The sequence below is a fragment of the Idiotropiscis lumnitzeri genome, chromosome 20 (assembly GCF_059441095.1).
Source record: "Idiotropiscis lumnitzeri isolate Australia: NSW breed Sydney's pygmy pipehorse chromosome 20, RoL_Ilum_1.0, whole genome shotgun sequence".
NCBI lineage: Eukaryota > Metazoa > Chordata > Actinopteri > Syngnathiformes > Syngnathidae > Idiotropiscis > Idiotropiscis lumnitzeri.
This window is the reverse complement of record NC_142410.1, coordinates 7,437,616-7,454,213: the sequence shown is the minus strand read 5'-3', so window position 1 is coordinate 7,454,213 and position 16,598 is coordinate 7,437,616. Positions and strand designations below refer to the sequence as shown.

General features: G+C 41.8%; 2 protein-coding genes across 3 annotated transcripts in view; both read right to left on the bottom strand.

Moving 5' to 3' along the window:
• LOC148317400 (ankyrin-3-like) overlaps nucleotides 1–9,578 on the bottom strand; it is a 66,023-nt gene extending 56,445 nt beyond the window's left edge. Inside the window, exon 1 of one of the 2 annotated variants that reach the window (XM_088284994.1) lies at nucleotides 9,337–9,578. In XM_088284994.1, the coding sequence (XP_088141120.1) occupies nucleotides 9,337–9,372 (36 nt within the window). In that variant the 5' untranslated portion in view covers nucleotides 9,373–9,578. Of the gene's footprint in view, nucleotides 1–2,642; nucleotides 2,950–9,336 lie in introns of those variants that run through there. The other variant, XM_088284988.1, reaches the window with a different exon arrangement.
• Nucleotides 9,579–10,375: 797 nt separating this feature from the next.
• Nucleotides 10,376–14,468, bottom strand: acsl5 (acyl-CoA synthetase long chain family member 5). Its single transcript, XM_088284374.1, has 20 exons — nucleotides 14,302–14,468; nucleotides 14,120–14,231; nucleotides 13,982–14,046; nucleotides 13,804–13,905; nucleotides 13,622–13,721; nucleotides 12,992–13,170; nucleotides 12,890–12,922; nucleotides 12,723–12,774; nucleotides 12,569–12,642; nucleotides 12,410–12,487; nucleotides 12,109–12,243; nucleotides 11,871–12,005; nucleotides 11,703–11,798; nucleotides 11,504–11,576; nucleotides 11,348–11,436; nucleotides 11,152–11,268; nucleotides 10,903–11,046; nucleotides 10,739–10,840; nucleotides 10,604–10,675; nucleotides 10,376–10,524 (listed from the first exon to the last, which is right to left on the bottom strand). The coding sequence occupies exons 1-20, from the start codon at nucleotides 14,455–14,457 to the stop codon at nucleotides 10,393–10,395; spliced, it is 2,046 nt and encodes a 681-aa protein (XP_088140500.1). The 5' UTR covers nucleotides 14,458–14,468; the 3' UTR covers nucleotides 10,376–10,392.
• Nucleotides 14,469–16,598: the final 2,130 nt, after the last annotated feature.

Here is a 16,598-nt window from a genome sequence, read left to right as displayed (position 1 = left end):
CCTTTCTTCACATGTTAGCATTTAGCCTTAGCATCGGCGTATAACACTGATGCGTGAGGATGAGAAATGACATCACTGATATGGAACACCAAAGAAATTAAGGGTGGGTAATGCATCATATTCACAGCTATCTACGGATGATATGCAAACGTTCCTCCAAGCAGTATGTGAACAACAAAACACTGTAACAAGGTTTCCGTTTGCTAGCAGGCCACTTCCTAGTTCGCTTACGTACGGTAACAATTCCATTGTGACTCAGAAAATCTGAAGTGAGATTGAGAATATATGCATATTGCATATTTGTTAGCAGGAGGCTACTGTAAGGATGATATAAGACGCATCAAATCTCACCATTTGCAATCCGTATGAGAGGTTGTATACGAAAAATACAATTTGTCTTTTTTTAAAGGGGAAGTCAAGTTTAAAAAAAACAGCAATCTAAATACTAAATTCAGATTAATATTGAATTTGAAGAACATGAATAAAGCAGAAAATAAAATCCACCAGTTTTCAATCCACATTGGGGGCGGCCATTTTGCCACTAGCTGTCGACTGAAAATGACAAGTAATGTTAGTGTTGCTAACAAAGCATCAAGCTAGCCATGTGGTCATGGAATAACTTGACGCTGGTAGAGGGACACATGCAGTCATTCCAACATGGTGCCAACATGATAACGATCTCAGCTAGCCAGGGTGTGAAATGCTTCTCCAAATTGCAGCACAGAAGATTATGTGATCATATCAACTTCTTGTTGATTAACGCGCACTAAAGCCATTCCGAGAAGTTGCTGAGCGAGGCAAACAGCGGGACGTCTGGAAGAGTAGAAGAAGAAAAAAAGTCGCAGAACAGACAAACCGACCGGGGCTTCATCCTGTTCCCGGGAAATGTGGGAGGATCCCAGCCAAGCGGCGTGCTCAGCACAAAAACAATATGTTGGCAAGCCGGCGGGAACGCTCACCCGCCGGAATATCAGCCGCTCGCTTCTGCTGCGAGCTGCTTAGTTGGCGACGTGACACTTAAAAGGAATGCTGAATAATCAGCACAATGCATTTCGATGACGACAACATTGGGGTATTTTGTCAATATTATATACGAGGTGCGATATAGACTTAAATTCGGCAATTTTGTTACCACAAATATCCAATTTCTGATTGGGTTGGATCCTGTAGGAATTAAAGTCATGTAGTTACTTTTCGGAAATCAGTCGCCCGAAGGGGCAGAATGCCGCTAAAAATAGCGACAAGAACAGTAATTTGGCATCAACGACTGCGCTTTTGAAAATAGAAAAGTAAATAGAGGCGCTTTTTTTTTTTGAGTAGTATTAAATTCGTCTCACTTCCCCTAATTGTATTTTGGGTCTGTTCACGGTCAGCTATTGATTCGTCAATCGTCCACTCAGCCAGCTCTTACTAATCAATCAATCCAAAGTTGAACCTGATCTGAATCTGGATTTTATTTTTAATTGTATACAAAGCATACCACCCAGCGGGCGCATTTTTGAGGATGCTCCTTTTCTCTTCCCAAAAGGCCTCCTTCGACGAGTCTGTTGTGGAAGAACGAGGCCGGGTGTATGCGAGAAATCAAAACACGTAGGGATGATTTCAATAACGCGTGGTGAGAGGATGCATGACATGGGCGGGAAAGTGGGATGGAAAAGGGCTAAACGTGGGCAGCCATCTTACATAAGCTAGTGAAGTCCATGTGTGTGAGAATCAAGCATTTGGAGAGTGCGCATATACACAAGATGACCGCCTCGCTCATTCAAGTCGAAGCTCGCTTGTCAACAAATCATGCAGCCTTCACCCAAAAAAAACAAACATAAATAAAAAAAAAAATAATAATAATATATATATATACACACACACACACATTTTTTTTCTTCTTATTCAATTTGCATTATAGCTTAAAAGTGCAACACAGAGCAAAGTGATTGTTGTGAGGTTCACAAGGCTGGTAAAATTAGCAGGCATGTGTTGTAGTAATACCAGTGATTTGTTTATCAGTAAGAATAGGTGACAATTTTTAATTAACAAATTGAAAAAGGGTTCAGCTTTGAGCGGCAAGTTGTCTGCGTGTGCGACAGAGAGCTGACTAAACGAAACACTACATTATACAGAACAAGCGTTCTTGGCCAGCTGCCTTTTCGCTCATTTTAAAAGAACATTGATTAAGCCCAGCTGCCTCATCCGGTCATAGCATCACGAAAGGTTTAAACAATTTCAAATAGCTTCATGCCATCTTGCTGCAGTCATCAGAGGCCAAGGGGCCAGTCCATGATGGGGAGTTTTTTTTTTTTTTTTTGGCATCAACAGGCTGCAGCAGCCGCACGAGCTGAACACACCCCGCCAGCTAACGCACAACTATAAATCCCATTTTCATCAGTGAGGAGCGTACGCACGCACACACAAACTCCTATATACACATATGTATATAGGGGGGTGTCAATAGAGATGAGTCATACCTGCCCTCATACTTTTGTGCTTCGAAAAAGATTTTAAGTTTTTTTTTTTTTTTTTTTTTTAAACTGAAGGATTTGGAAAAGCAACAAAAATGTCAATCACAAAAGATACACCCAAAAATGCTGACATCCAAAAGACACGCAAAAGAATCACATTTGAGAAAACACTGAACCTCTTTCTACCTTCTTTCCTTTCTTCTTGCGGTGAGCCGACTTGCCCGGCGTCTTTTCCCGAACCTCCTCGCTCATGGCGGCCGCCGTGAGGGTCCCCAGGGGCCCTTTGTTTACACCCACCACCCAAGGAAAAAAAAAAACAAAAAAAAAAACACACCCCAAAAACAAAAAACAAGCGGTTTTAATCCGGCATGGATGAGTACAATGACGTGTAGGTGTGTGTGTGTGTGTGTGTGGCGCAGGCACACACACACACACGCACGCACACCCCCACACACACACCAGGCAACGAGGGGGACTGACTGGACTGGGCGGAACCAGGAACCAGGAGTGACGCCTTCTCGCTCTTTCTCTCGGCGCGTCTCTCTTGTACGCACACACACACTCACACACACACACACTCCACAAGTGGGAGTGGAGTAGCAACAATCTGTAGCAGGTCATTGGTACATTTTTTTTTTTAACGTGTTTCTTGCAAAAGTGTGCGACCAAAGATTACACTTATCAGGGGTCAGTTCATTTCGCTTGATTGGTTGGAGATGATGGATGAGGCATAATGAAGCGCACGAGTTGGCCGCGACCAGCAGAGGCGCTACGGACTCTCTGCCAACTGCTTTGCAGCCTAAATAAGAACAGGAAATCAGGAAATTGAAACTCACAACATTCTCGTTAATTGATTTTCTGATGTAAAACATTTGGGTTTTTTTCTTGTTTTTTTTTTTTAGATTTTATATTTTTCTGTCAAACATTTTTCACTCCTACAATGTTTATATTTATATTCAGATTTTTAAATATTAAAATTGTGTATTTTTTTTATCCAAAAGTATATTTCTCTCAACTATCTATGCATTTTAATTTAATTATAATACATTAAACATTTTTTTTGTGTTTTTGATGAGGTGAATATTTAGTATTTTTAGTCAAGTACTTTTATTATGATAGTTTTCTTTTTTGTGGATTTTTTCTTTTCTTTCATTTTATTTTATTTTTTATATTTCGAGTTTCATTGCTTGGCACTTACTAGACTGCAGAACTTCACCTTATGTTCCCCATTAGCAATATCATGCTAATACCGATGATAACTACCATCATGATTTGGCATTTTCACACTCCACCAAATCTCCCTAACTACGCTTACCAGTTTGAAGCACACCCAACAACAATAGAAGCCAGTCTGACATCTAGTGGCCATGTCCTGACATGACAACAATTCTTTTCAAAATACACTTCATCGGCTATTCCTGCTTTATGATGCTTCACTATCATCATCTTCTGTGTCATTGAATTCAACACAAGCCAAACACAAAGACAACGCGAGCGCTGCGCATGTGACCACAGGTAACACAATACTTTTATGAGAGCAGTTGGCCATAAAAGGCTTTGTGGGAAAACGGGAGCGGCTTTATACAAGCACGCTCATGTATACAAGTCTATAAGTGCTGCACGACACAGCCGTTAGAACGGCCGTGTGGTTGGAGTGACAAACAGGTTTGTAAGTGCTCGCGCGTGGCTAATGCAGTCAGATTGGTGGCTGGTATCGGGAGTCAGCCCGAATTTGAAGTATACGAGACAGATGGGCGACGTTAAATTGCAAAGATTTTTGTCTATGCCTTGCATTATGGGCGTAGCGCAGCATCAAAATTCCCCCAGAAAAATAGGGTGTGAGTGCTAGTTCCTCCATAAAGCCACTTAAATTGTTATCATTTTCATTTATAAACACGTAAACTATTGCTCACATCGATGCTAAGAATCAACCGGATGACTTCAAGTGGAATAATGGTGATCAGAGTGGCTGTCTTGTAGAATTAAAAATGCCCATCACTCATTTTAATCAGTATTGAACTCCGAGAAAATGAATAATGACGACTTTCTTGTCCATTTGCACAGAGCTTGTGCTTGTATCAGACGGTGTAATCAACACCATCCCTCCATTTGTCAGCAGCAGCAAAAGGGCAAATGGTGATGCAGTCACAGTACACAATAAAAGGTCCTTTATAGAAAGTTTGCCAGAATCACAGTCCGCTTTTAAGGGCTTCCATTCGGACTGCAAAGAACAAGAGTGATTCTTTACGACATACAAATCTCTGCCAGCAACTCTACTCTAAGTGTGTGTGTGTGGTGTGTGTGTGTGTGTGCCTGTTGCCTGAAGCCACTGCCCATCTCAAAGCATCAACTGTCAAACGTTCAGCGTGCAGGAAACGGGCACTATTGAGCACCCTCGACACATATTATATGCATGAAAGAATCTGGCAAAAGGTGACGTTTCAGGGTCGCAAGAGCATAAATAGCAGAACCAGTCGCGGCTTGGCAGTGACACGGATACTAATGCGTGCAAATGAACCATTAGCAGCCACCCAAGAGGGTATAATCAATTAGGCGAATAATTGATGGTTAAGATTTGCGACGGTTGCGTGGAATTGGAAGTGGGCGCAGTACATGGATGCGAACTGCAGAGGTGCTGGTGATTCACTTAACTAGTTTGCTGACTAAAGAAGAAGAAGAAGAGCATGCCAGTGCTGGTAACGCAAGCTCATGAGCCATTAGAGAACATGGGAGGGGCATAATAATTAATCGATTAATTGATCATTCGTAATTCTGACATAATAGAATCAGCCATGCTATTTTGTGTGTGGCATTTAATGGCAGAAATGTGAATAAAAAGGTGAATAATTAATCATTGGGCTGTTCTAGGATTTTCTTTTCCCACAATTTTATAGAAAAAACAATTATTGACATGATACTAAACATATTTTCAATATCATTTTCATTTAAGTGTATCTAACCAAACTACATTATAACAGGAGCCATTAAACTGCATAGCGGATGTACTTTGAACTAAAGAAGCGACTAAAAAAGAAAAATAATTACCCCGTTAAATAAAACCCCTATCGTCAGTTTAAACGCCTCCAGTCAAACAATTACAGGCCATGAGGCACTTGTCATGTTTGCAACACAAACAAATTAAAGTCATCGGTGCCTGACGAGCGGCCAAACGAGATCTTGTCCTTTGAAACATCCATTAGTGGGAATTAATGGACTTCTATGAGGTAGCCAGCAGTCGCCTTTAAAGGACACCTCCGCAGACGACTTCCTGTTACAAGGCTAAATCCTTCCGATGAAATCACAAATTCTTACAGGCCGGGAAAACAACAACATATACTTTTTATTGCTGTGACGTGAATCTAAATGTTGCGCTCCCACCGCCAAAGAAAAAAATTAACCATAACTTAAGATAATAGCACCCGTGGAAATCATCCAATCGGATTGCTCTGGTGTCATCCCAATACGGCTCAAGTGTTAAATTGAGCAATTAACGGTGTGATGCTGCACACGTTAATACTCCATGCTAATTAAACGCATCCGGCCAAGAGGAAACGACTTAGGATGTTGTATTTGGCTGCCATGGCAACATGACTACAAGTTGCTTGACGGCCATGGAAACAACAACTTCATCTCCATGGAAACCACATAAAAAAAATTAAAAACAGAAAGAAGCAAACGGCTCCTTGTTGAGGACCCCTCGCCCCTGAACTGACTCCTTTCCCAAAATGCCACTGCGGGAGGAAAGGTTATCGTGGAATAAAAGACGCTCATTTACGCAGCAGAGGAGGAATCCCATGTGCACGCACGCGTGCGCGCGCATACACGCTCGCGCAACAAGTGAAATAAAGCAGACGCACAAACATGAGTCACAAAGAGACTTTCCATGTTTGACAATCCGTCTTTGTCTCCGCACAAATGGCGTCATACTTGAACGTGGTTTCAACCGAGCAGTTTCAAAAAGTATCATCATGGAAAATTTGTATTTTTATATTACATTTGTGCTGCACAATATTATAAATACCCTATCAGCCGATGTTGATATTTTTATTCAATCTGCAGGACTTTATAAGGAATTCCACTGCGCTTTGAATTAAATGGGGAAAACAGGAAGTGTTGGAAGAACTTTGTGAAACGGAAATACTCACAAACTGCCCCCCCAAAAAACTACTTATAAAGGTGTAATGAGCATGCCAAGCCACTAGTTAGCAATATCACTTTGCAAAGCTTTGTAAACACTTCAAAACTGTAATAAAATTATGATCATGTCAAGCTTCACCGTCTTCTATGTGAACTTGGGCGGAAAAGGCAAAATTTTCTGTAATCATCTGGACCCTAAACACGATTTTCATTTGATACACTCATTTTATCATCTCGTCAGTCATCTTGTTAAGCATCCCCGTTGTCATTATCCAGAGGACAATTAACCCCGTTGTCTGGTGACGTTAGCTCGCCAGAGCTGAGCTGGTGTTTACTGGTTCCATGACAATAGCCGACACGGAGAGGAACTCGCCGCCGCCGCCGCCACCAACCAAGCGACATGCTGAATCAGCGCAAACCAGACTTTTCTTCTCACAATGAAGGGCGGGCGACTGTGAATAGCTCCTGCGACGTAAATCCAAACACAACGGCTGGAGCTTTTGTGCGCACGCTCGCTCGCGAGCTTTCACGGCGGTTGTCAACAAGTGGTGTGAACGCTCAGCGTTTAGAAGGCCAAGAAATGAGAGCACAGGTGTTGTTTCCTGCGTAGGTGTCATCCCAGAAGGGATGGGCAATTACAACTATTGATTTATTTCAGTTGATTTGTAAGGATTATTTTTTCCATAAATCAAGAAGGAAAAATCTAAATCAAATCAGGATGAAATAAAACAATACCGCCAAGATTAGCAAGATAGCGTTGCTGCATATCGTCTCTGAGACACAGATGGAGCGGTTTGGTATTTGCAGCCATTAGCGCTAATGCTAGTGCCTCGAACGAGCTGTGGTCAACCATTAATCCGCACACACTTCCAAACATGCTGCTTTGACTTGTACGACAACATTTTAACGGCAGCACTCTTCCCTGACTCTGACGCACAAAAACGAGGCAGAAATTTTAAAGGGAGCAACATCTTTGCATTTTTTTTTTTACAGCTTAAATTTCCACCATTGGTTCGACTTCTTCCCCAAATTATTCCTTCACACAAAACTCATCCAAGCACAACTTTGTGGTCTGATACACGCACACAATTGTGCTGAAAATGAACAATTAAGATGATTAAAACAACAGAAGCACAAAGTTCAACCGGAGTGATGTGACGTGTCCAATAATTCTTTTGTTTTTTTTTTTTTGCAAAAAATTTAAATCTGTCAAAATGCAAAGTGAGTTTGGAAAGGCCACTTCAACCATTTTTTCTAGCAGGCCAAAATTCTGAGAAAAAATATCAACGGCTCAAAATTAGCAAGAGTGGTGAGCAGCTGAATAGCTCATATCAAATTTGTGTGAGTTTACGTGACATCAGCGATTTTTGATGCAATTGAAGTGCTCGTTCCATTCTTCTTTTTCTCTAATTCTTTGTTAAATTTTGTCTTAAAAAGCAGCATTAGCAGGAAAAAGCTTCCATTTCTGGAATATTAAGCACATTACCGCGCTGGCATTGTCAGAAGAAACAAGGTTAATGGTTCAGTCGGTGTGTACAGAGTGACACCTAAAACAATGAACACTGACTCCATTAAACAATATATGAACACACACACGCACACACACAAACAAACACACCCCCAGTTATGCAACAGCAGTGACGATTAACCAGGACTACTGTTGAAATTGTACATGCGCACAACTATTCCAAAACGTTCAAACGACTTTACAGTAGGTTCACATAAAAAATGTTTACTGGACATCACAATTACACACTTCCGTATGACGGTGACATCAGAAAGTGCATCCAATAGGTAAGAGGCTGGCGGAGTGATTTCAGAATGCTAACAGCTGTAGTCCATGCGTACTTGACATATTTTCTTTGCATTATTAATGCATTTTTCAGGCAGCCTACCAAGTGGACGAATTGAGTTTTAATGTTTTCATAGCGCTTATTTTTTTGTATCCTGGATTACCTCCCACATTTTTGCAAATTGAGGATCCTAATCTAAAATTGACCATTGGTGCGTTTGTGAGCTGTCTGAGTGTCTACATTAGAGCTGACCAATTTTACTTTTCTATAGAAGGCATACTCAGAAGAAACAATCTGTGAAAAGCTGTTCTTAAACGTATTGATATATGATTTTCTGAATGGATATCGGGCTATGAAAAGGAACATCGACTAAAACCGATATATAATTTTTTTAAACCCAGCCTACATGTGTGCATGTCAATTGGCTGGCGACCAGTCCATGGGGTACTCTCACCTCAAGTGACTTTGAGTCAACTCAGCCGGGACAGACTCGAATTCAACCGTGACCCCAATGAGGACAAATGCAACAGAAAATGGATGATGATGATGATGATGATGATGATGATGATGGATGGAGGGGTTAATTTAGACGATGAATTCTTTATGAATTTTTTATATACATTTGGCTCTTAGGAGTCTGTGTGTGGCTTATACAGCAAGGGACCAATAAAGTTATCAAAGAACGTAATAAACGCAATTAGTGGACATGTAGCATATTTAAAGACATCATAAAATAGAGCAATTACGCTAAATGGCTCCTCCTCCCCGTTTGAGAGCACTGTGAAAACGACTAATTCAAGTCATGCGCTCTCAGAATACTCCAAACCATTTAAATGTTTGTACGACAGACATTTATAATAAACACGGCATTTTTTTTTCCTTTTTGAATTGTGTTTAAAGAAAACATTCGCTTGATATTAGCGGACTAAAGAGGGGAGTCGTCTCCTTACCTGGAGATGGCGAACACCTGTGGCGGGAGAAGCCATTTTGCCTCCCAGGTGACTTCACTCCTCGGACGATTTCACCACAAAATCCACTTAATTCCGAAAATGACCCAACGCCGAGAACGAAGGAAGAGGAGGTTGGTCCGTCCGAAGAGGCGCGGCTGGCCGGCGGAGAGTCTGAGCGCGTCAGAGTGGGTCAGCCGCCGGACGTACGAGCGAGTTGTGACAAGCGACGCTTCCTCCTCCAGTCAGTCAAGTGTGGGAAAAAGTAGCAGAACACCCCCACCCACCCGGGTCACATGGAGCCGTCCACATGCTGCCTATGACGTCACACACGGCCCATCAACAACATTGTGGGATATTCTTTACACGTACACGAATTTGGTTTCCAAACCAACGTTTCCCCACTTCTTGGTTGAATTTGTCTCCATATATTTCCAAATCCTTACCTAAAAATAGAATATGACTAAGTTTATTTATTCCCCATTTATTTTATTCTTTAGCATTCTGTCATTTGCATTGCTAATTTTTATTTGTACTTTTTTTTTTCTTGCTTGAGTCCTTGCCTTTACCAAAGGACTAAATTAAAACAGCATATTTTTATCCTTTAGCTGCCAGATTAATAAAATAAACCGTATATGCACTAATACGGGTTCAAATTCAGGCCTTCATATGTGAAGTTTGCATGTTCATGCTTGCAAGGGCTCTTGCCCCGTACTCGAGCTTCCTGAAGTCTCAAAATTGTTCATAGGTGTTAATGTGAATGCTATTTTTTTGTCTGCATTGTAGAAGGAAAAGGAAAGAAAAGATGGATGGGTGATTTTGACACAGTAATAAAAGTGATCAATGCCAATCTAGCGGATACATTTATTTGAATTTGGGTAGTAAAAGCTACATCATGACATTAAGTTTTCCAATGAATTTGAGCCAACAGTGTCATGTGCTACAGTGTTCTACCACATGAGAGCAGTGTTGGCTTAAAGTGTGACACCTTGCAGATAATGTGAATGGATACTTGGGCAGGGAAATGACATTTGACAACATCTGTAAGTGGAAGTTCATTTATTGTGCGTAAAGTTGGTCGAGTTGCATGTGGAAGAAAGACTTGAGCTCGGCCCTCTTAGCCTTCAGCGTGGGGGTCAAGAGGCCATTCTCAATGGTGAACTGTTCCGGGTGGAGATGCAAGTCCTTCACCTACACATGGATGACAAACAGTGTCAGAATGCAAGTTGGAGGTAGACAACGTTAGAATTTTTGTTGTCGTAGCATTTACCTGCTCAAAGGACTTCAGTCCTGCTTCTTTTCCCAGACTGATCATGTCTGAGAGAACGGCTTTCTTGATTTCCTGCAAGAAAAATTAAGTCAATGAAAGCCTTCCTCAAATTATACCTTCACACAGCAGCATTACCTTGATTTTGCAGAGTTCTTCAATAGAGGCCTGGAATCCAAGATTCTTGGCCAAACCTGGTAAGACATCCGGATCGGGCACCACAACTGCAACCAGGAAGGCCTGGTGGGGGAGATTAAATTTTAGAGCCCCGTTCGTTAATTGCGCATTCATGCCCGTCTCACCTGTAGACTGTCTCCGTGCACAAAAACTTGGGCCACAGGGGCACTGCGCACATAGACGTTTTCAATCTTCTCAGGCGCGATGTATTCACCCTGAGCCAGCTTGAAGATGTTCTTCTTTCGGTCGATGATCTTCAAAACACCACTCTGGCTCACAGGGGCAAAAAAAAAAAAAAAAAAAAAAAAAAAATCCGATTGTAAGCAAAATAAAACCACATTAAAAAAAAAATAAATGTAATATTTTATTCTCACGGGCAGCCATTTCCCAATATCGCCAGTATGGAGCCAACCATCCTTATCCAAAGCCTCAGCGGTCTTCTCCGGATCTTTCAAGTAACCCTTGAACACATTCGCACCCTTGATGCACACCTGTAAGAGACCAAATTAAAAAAAAATAAATAAAAGATTAACCGAGTCTTCCTTTAAGTAAGCTGGTCCACAAACTCACCTCGCCTTCATCATTGGATGAGAAATAATTCATCTCTTCCACATCCACCAGCTTCACCACATTGCAAGGCAGCGGCACGCCGACATGTCCTGCGGTAAACGTCGCAACCATCATTGCGGCTCTTTGCAGAAAAAGTCACTTTGGCATTCGTTGTACCTGACGTGGCGTCTCCTGGCATGGTGAACGTGCAGCCAGCCGTGCACTCCGTCTGGCCGTACGCCTCAAAGATCTACACGGTGGGAAAATGGGAGGAGCTTAATGCGCACGCTCTTTCGTCCCCAAACAACTGACCTTTCCCAAAAGGGAATTTTGAACTGGTAGTTGATTGACAAATTCCCGCTTCGTCATTTGTTACCTGGCAACCAAGCGAGGCCCTGAGGAAGTCCAGCACCAAAGGAGAGATGGGCGCCGCCCCCGTCACCATGACGCGCACCCGTCCACCCAGAGACTCCTAACCGGATAGCCCGGGTGGGTCACTTCACTCTCATCGTTTTGTGCCGTCACGCCGAGTCGCCGGGCGTACCTGCACTTTGTGGAAGATGAGCTTGTCCCAAAGGCTGTTGTTCCGGACAATTCCCTCCCGTACCTCAGCCAGTTTCCTCTGCACTGCAAAGTTGAGCAGCCATTTTTTGAAAGGCGTCGTGGCGCCGCTCTGCACCTGAACAAAAATGGACATTGTGAGAATTGTATATTTAAAGAAATTAAATTAAATTACAACTCAGCGAGGTGCGTCAAGCATGTCCACGCAAGGCGATGCCAACTTTATCGTAGACTCGGTTGAGAAGTCGGGGGACGACTGGGAAGATGGTGGGCTGCAGGGTCTTCATGTCGTCTGGAAGTAGTCTGATGTCCCCCTGGAAGAAGCCGACTCGAGCACCAGCGCCAAATATGACAATCTGTAGAAAAAAAATACCTTTTTTTTTTAAAGATGAAATAAAACAAGAGGGTGACTAAAACTTAAAAAAAAAATTTTTGGAAAGATTTAACTTGACAAGTTTTTTGTGTACTGCATGCAAACCAACTAAAAGTATTCAACGTCACACCATCAAACTAATTTCCTACCTGCACGACTCTTTCAAACATGTGCGCCAACGGCAGAAAGGAAATAGTAACGTCCTCTGGATTTGGAACAACCGTCATCTGAGGGGACAAATAATTTGCTTTCCAACTAAAATCTCTCATCATATGCATTGATCAAACTACAAAGTCAATAAAAATGACCTCAAACGTTTTGAGGACACCAGCAGCATCAGCGACGACGTTCTCATGAGTCAGCATCGCACCCTTGGGATTTCCTTTGAAAGTTAAACAGCACATTAAGTCACTAAATGACATTCGGCAAAATCATGATGGTGAGAAGAGTTTTTATGTCCACCTGTCGTTCCGCTGGTGAAGCAGACAATGCTGAGGTCCTGCGGCTTTGGAGGCTGTGACGGACAAGTGGACCGAGTCATGAAATTAGTATCTGCTATAATTACAACTATGACAGTGGCGGTGTGAAGTCCATGGCATCTCCGAGTCCCAAATGTGGAAATGGCTTACCACTGGCTTCTGGAGGTTGCCTTTTCCTGCCGCCTGTGATGCAAAAAAAGAGAAAATCGAGTCATGTCCCATTACTTTTGAATCTCTGCAATGATTTGATACCTCCACGTCCTGCATGGGCACCACATCCACACCACATTTGGCGCCTCGCTGGGCCAAGTCCGAGTCGAACGGGTCCATCACGATGATGGTTTTGAGGACAGGGGTGTGGCCTTTCTCACGATTCTGCAGTAGAATTTCAACTTTTTTCTGGTTGTCGCACAGCACTGTGGAGATGTCAGCTAAAAAAAAAAATAAACCGGGAAATACAACCAAGCATAAATAAAGTGAAATTCAGCCTGAGAATTTTTTGCCAGTGTGTTCATCTATTCCAGTCTCATTTCAGTCATAGCAATATTTTTTTTTTTTTAATATATTTTTTAAAATCAGTAAAAAAGTTGTTTGGTGGTGGCAGTGACATTTTTGTAATGCAACGTGTCAAATAAGTGAATGTGGTGCAGAGGGCTAATTTTATTTTATTTATCAATTATAATTTTCCAAGTGGAGGCTACAGAATGACTTTTGTGGTCAGAATTTTTCCTCATTTTCTCCATGAAACAAAAATTGCAGTTTTCAAGAATGACAACCCATTCAAATAAATTAAAACAATCATTTTTACCACCTTATTAAGAAGAGCTTCGATCTGAGGGAACAAAGAGCTACTGGGCTGTAATTAGCAGCGCCGCCACTTACCTTGGTCGATAATGAACACCAGCGCCTCAGCACCCAAGGTGTCGTACAACGGGACCGCCACCATGGAGTAGGTGTAACAGGCCATTTCCCCAATAATCCACTGCAACCAAGCAGTCAAAAAGCAAAAATTAAATTCTCATGGGAAAGGCTTCAAAGTGCCGCGTGGTGACATTTGGGCTCACCTCGGGTCTATTCTGAGCAAAGATGCCGATGAAAGTGTCCGAAGTGGGCTTCAAGCCCCTCTGAAGGAGCCCCGAGCCGAGGTGCTCCGCTCGGTCGGACACCTTCAAAAAAAAAGGCAGGAGATGATTGGAATGGTCTGATTTGGTTTCAACGCGGCTGGATTTGACGCGTTTTTACCTGCTTGTACCTGAGCCACTGGTATGGCCTCCCCGCTTTCCTGAAACCCAAACACGGCCCATTACCTGCAAACATGATAAGCAATGAGCTTTACAACAAATGCAAAGCAAACACATTTACTATCAGACGAAAAGTCACCTGACACTTTCATGCCCCTCTGGAACACCTCATAGATGGTCTTGGCGTCATCATAATAGTAAGCCAGCAGGTTGTTGTTGTCCTTGAGCAAGGCCACCTTTCTAGCGCCATCCTAAAAAAAAAAAGAAAAGCATGAAGAACATATCCTAATGAGAAAAAATTAAAGAGTCATTACATCACACCTTGATGCCCAGGGTTTGACATTTGAGGTCAGTGGGGGACCGCAGGGGGCTGGGCCTGGTGTTGAGGTAGAAGAGCACGGCAGCGGCCAGGGCAAACAGCGAGATGACGGCCGGCGTGGGGAGCGGCGTGAAGAGCAGCTGGAAGAGGGACTCCATGGCGCGCACACACTCCTATGCTGAGAGAGGCAAAAGTCAGGTTGGAGAGCCTTGACTGGGAATCGGGGTCAAAGTCAACACCTTGCATGAGTCAAACTGTTCATCAAAAGATTGCTGGACTTAATTATTTTGTTTATTAATAAACATCATTGGGAAGCGAATATGCACTCCAAACACGATACTAGCATTGCTGAAGTCGACAATTAAATAATTTTGAAAATGCTTATTAACTTCTTTTGTTTTCAAATATTTTTTATTTTATATTTATAAATATTAAAAAAAAAAAAATCCTGTTTGCTTTCAAAATTAAATCTGGACCTTGAGCACAAAAGTTTGCCCATCCCAGATAGACACTTAACAGCACCAGTAGTGGTCCAAGGACAGACCCCTGCGGGACACCGCTAACTCTTTTTTTAATTTGTAATCACATTCTGAAAGGGAGAAGTTCAGTTATTCAGACCGCGATACATCTAAAGTTTTTACCGGTCGTTGGCTGGTTCTGTCGGCGCAGGCACAAAGTAGAACCGCTTCTCAGCTCTTCTTTCGTCCACAAGGAGAAAAAGAACTCATAGAAGTCATAAAAAGTCACACAGAGAGAAACCTTTAAACTTTGACCGTGTGATAAAACAGCAGGAGCAGTCTCTTTATCGACTGAATTGTGTTCCAACAGCCAATAGGAAGAAAAAAAAAAAAAAACACCCACTATTTATTGTCTTACTGATCTGATATTGATGGGTGACATCCGATTCAAGATGACAAGAAACAAGTCTGCCAATTTGATGCTGGCTCAACATTTAAACTCTCTTGGCTGCTCAAAAGCATTTGACTTTTTCAACAGCAATGCAACAATAGCCAGCAAGCAAACCAGCTTCTCTATATACAATCACGGCCTACAATTTAAAAAAAATAAATAAATTTTTAAAAAAAACACACACACACACACACACACACACACACACACACACACACACACACACACACACAGCAGGTCCCTACATTACCATAAAAACAAGAAAAAACAAAAGCATCCAAACTATATGAAAAGTGGTGCTGCAAATGCCACAAGAATCATCAAAAATATAAAACCGCACAAAAATAGCTCAAAACATTTCACCCAAGCACTGTACACGCTCAACATGGCTTTGATTGACAACGTAAACACATTTGGTGTATTGTGGGTGAGCATAATCAGGCCTCACAAGCCTGCACACGCCAAGCAGCATGTTCATGTATGTTGATGTGAAAGTTACCTGACGGTGCAAGCAGAGATGTTCGAGGGCCGTCCAGGTAGAGATGGGTGAGGATCCCTGGTGGAAACGCGACCTGGCGCCTGCCATTAATGTCACACGACATGCACACGCACACACTCACCTGTGCTCATTAGCGCATCTGAGTGCATGCAGCTGTGCTGGTGTGTGCATGTCAGCAGCAGCATTTTTTTTTTTTTTTAAACATGCGTTATTTTCCTCAACCACCCCTGCACATTAATTTAATTGTTAGCAAACAGTGAACAAAAAAAATAATTTTTCACACTCTGCTTCTATGGGCTGACAAAAGCGATTGTCATGAACTTTGACAACCCCATCTATCAACACAGGTGATAATTAACCTTCGGAATTTGTTGATAAAATCTCATCAAGCGCATCAAATATGTCCTTATCTCATTTTTTATCTTCTAATCGCTCTCTCTATACAGTGCACATGCGCACACACACAGAGCGAGAGAGAGAGAGAGAGAGAGTTTTTTTAAATGATATATTTTGGAATTTGCTAAGAACTTCATAATGTCCACAATTTTTATCCTTTATTTCGTCCACACCTTTTTTTTTAAGTTAGTTTCACTCTCTTTATTATACTGCATGTCAAATTGACCTGTTAAATAAAAATAAATAAAAATTTGAGTACAAACGTTTTAGGATGAGTGTTCTTCAAATACACAATAAATGACAATATATTATTTATTTACACTTCATTTTTAAATATCAAATATAGATGACATAATTTAAGAATAAAAAAATAAGAATTAGGTTCAGGTTTATTGTGTAACCACGTACAATAAGATATCATCCCGAGATCTTTTTCAAAATAATTTGGCGACCATATTGGTGACATGTGAGGATAAAAAAAAAACAAAAAAACAC

Excerpts from the sequence above, each read along its gene's own strand:
- acsl5 (XM_088284374.1), bottom strand. The coding sequence starts at position 14,457 with ATGGAGTCCCTCTTCCAGCTGCTCTTCACGCCGCTCCCCACGCCGGCC. Across the intron at positions 14,047-14,119 it reads GAGGGGCATGAAAGTGTCAG|GTAATGGGCCGTGTTTGGGT; the intron begins GTGACTTTTCGT and ends TCATGTTTGCAG. Across the intron at positions 11,437-11,503 it reads GCCAGGAGACGCCACGTCAG|GACATGTCGGCGTGCCGCTG; the intron begins GTACAACGAATG and ends CGTTTACCGCAG.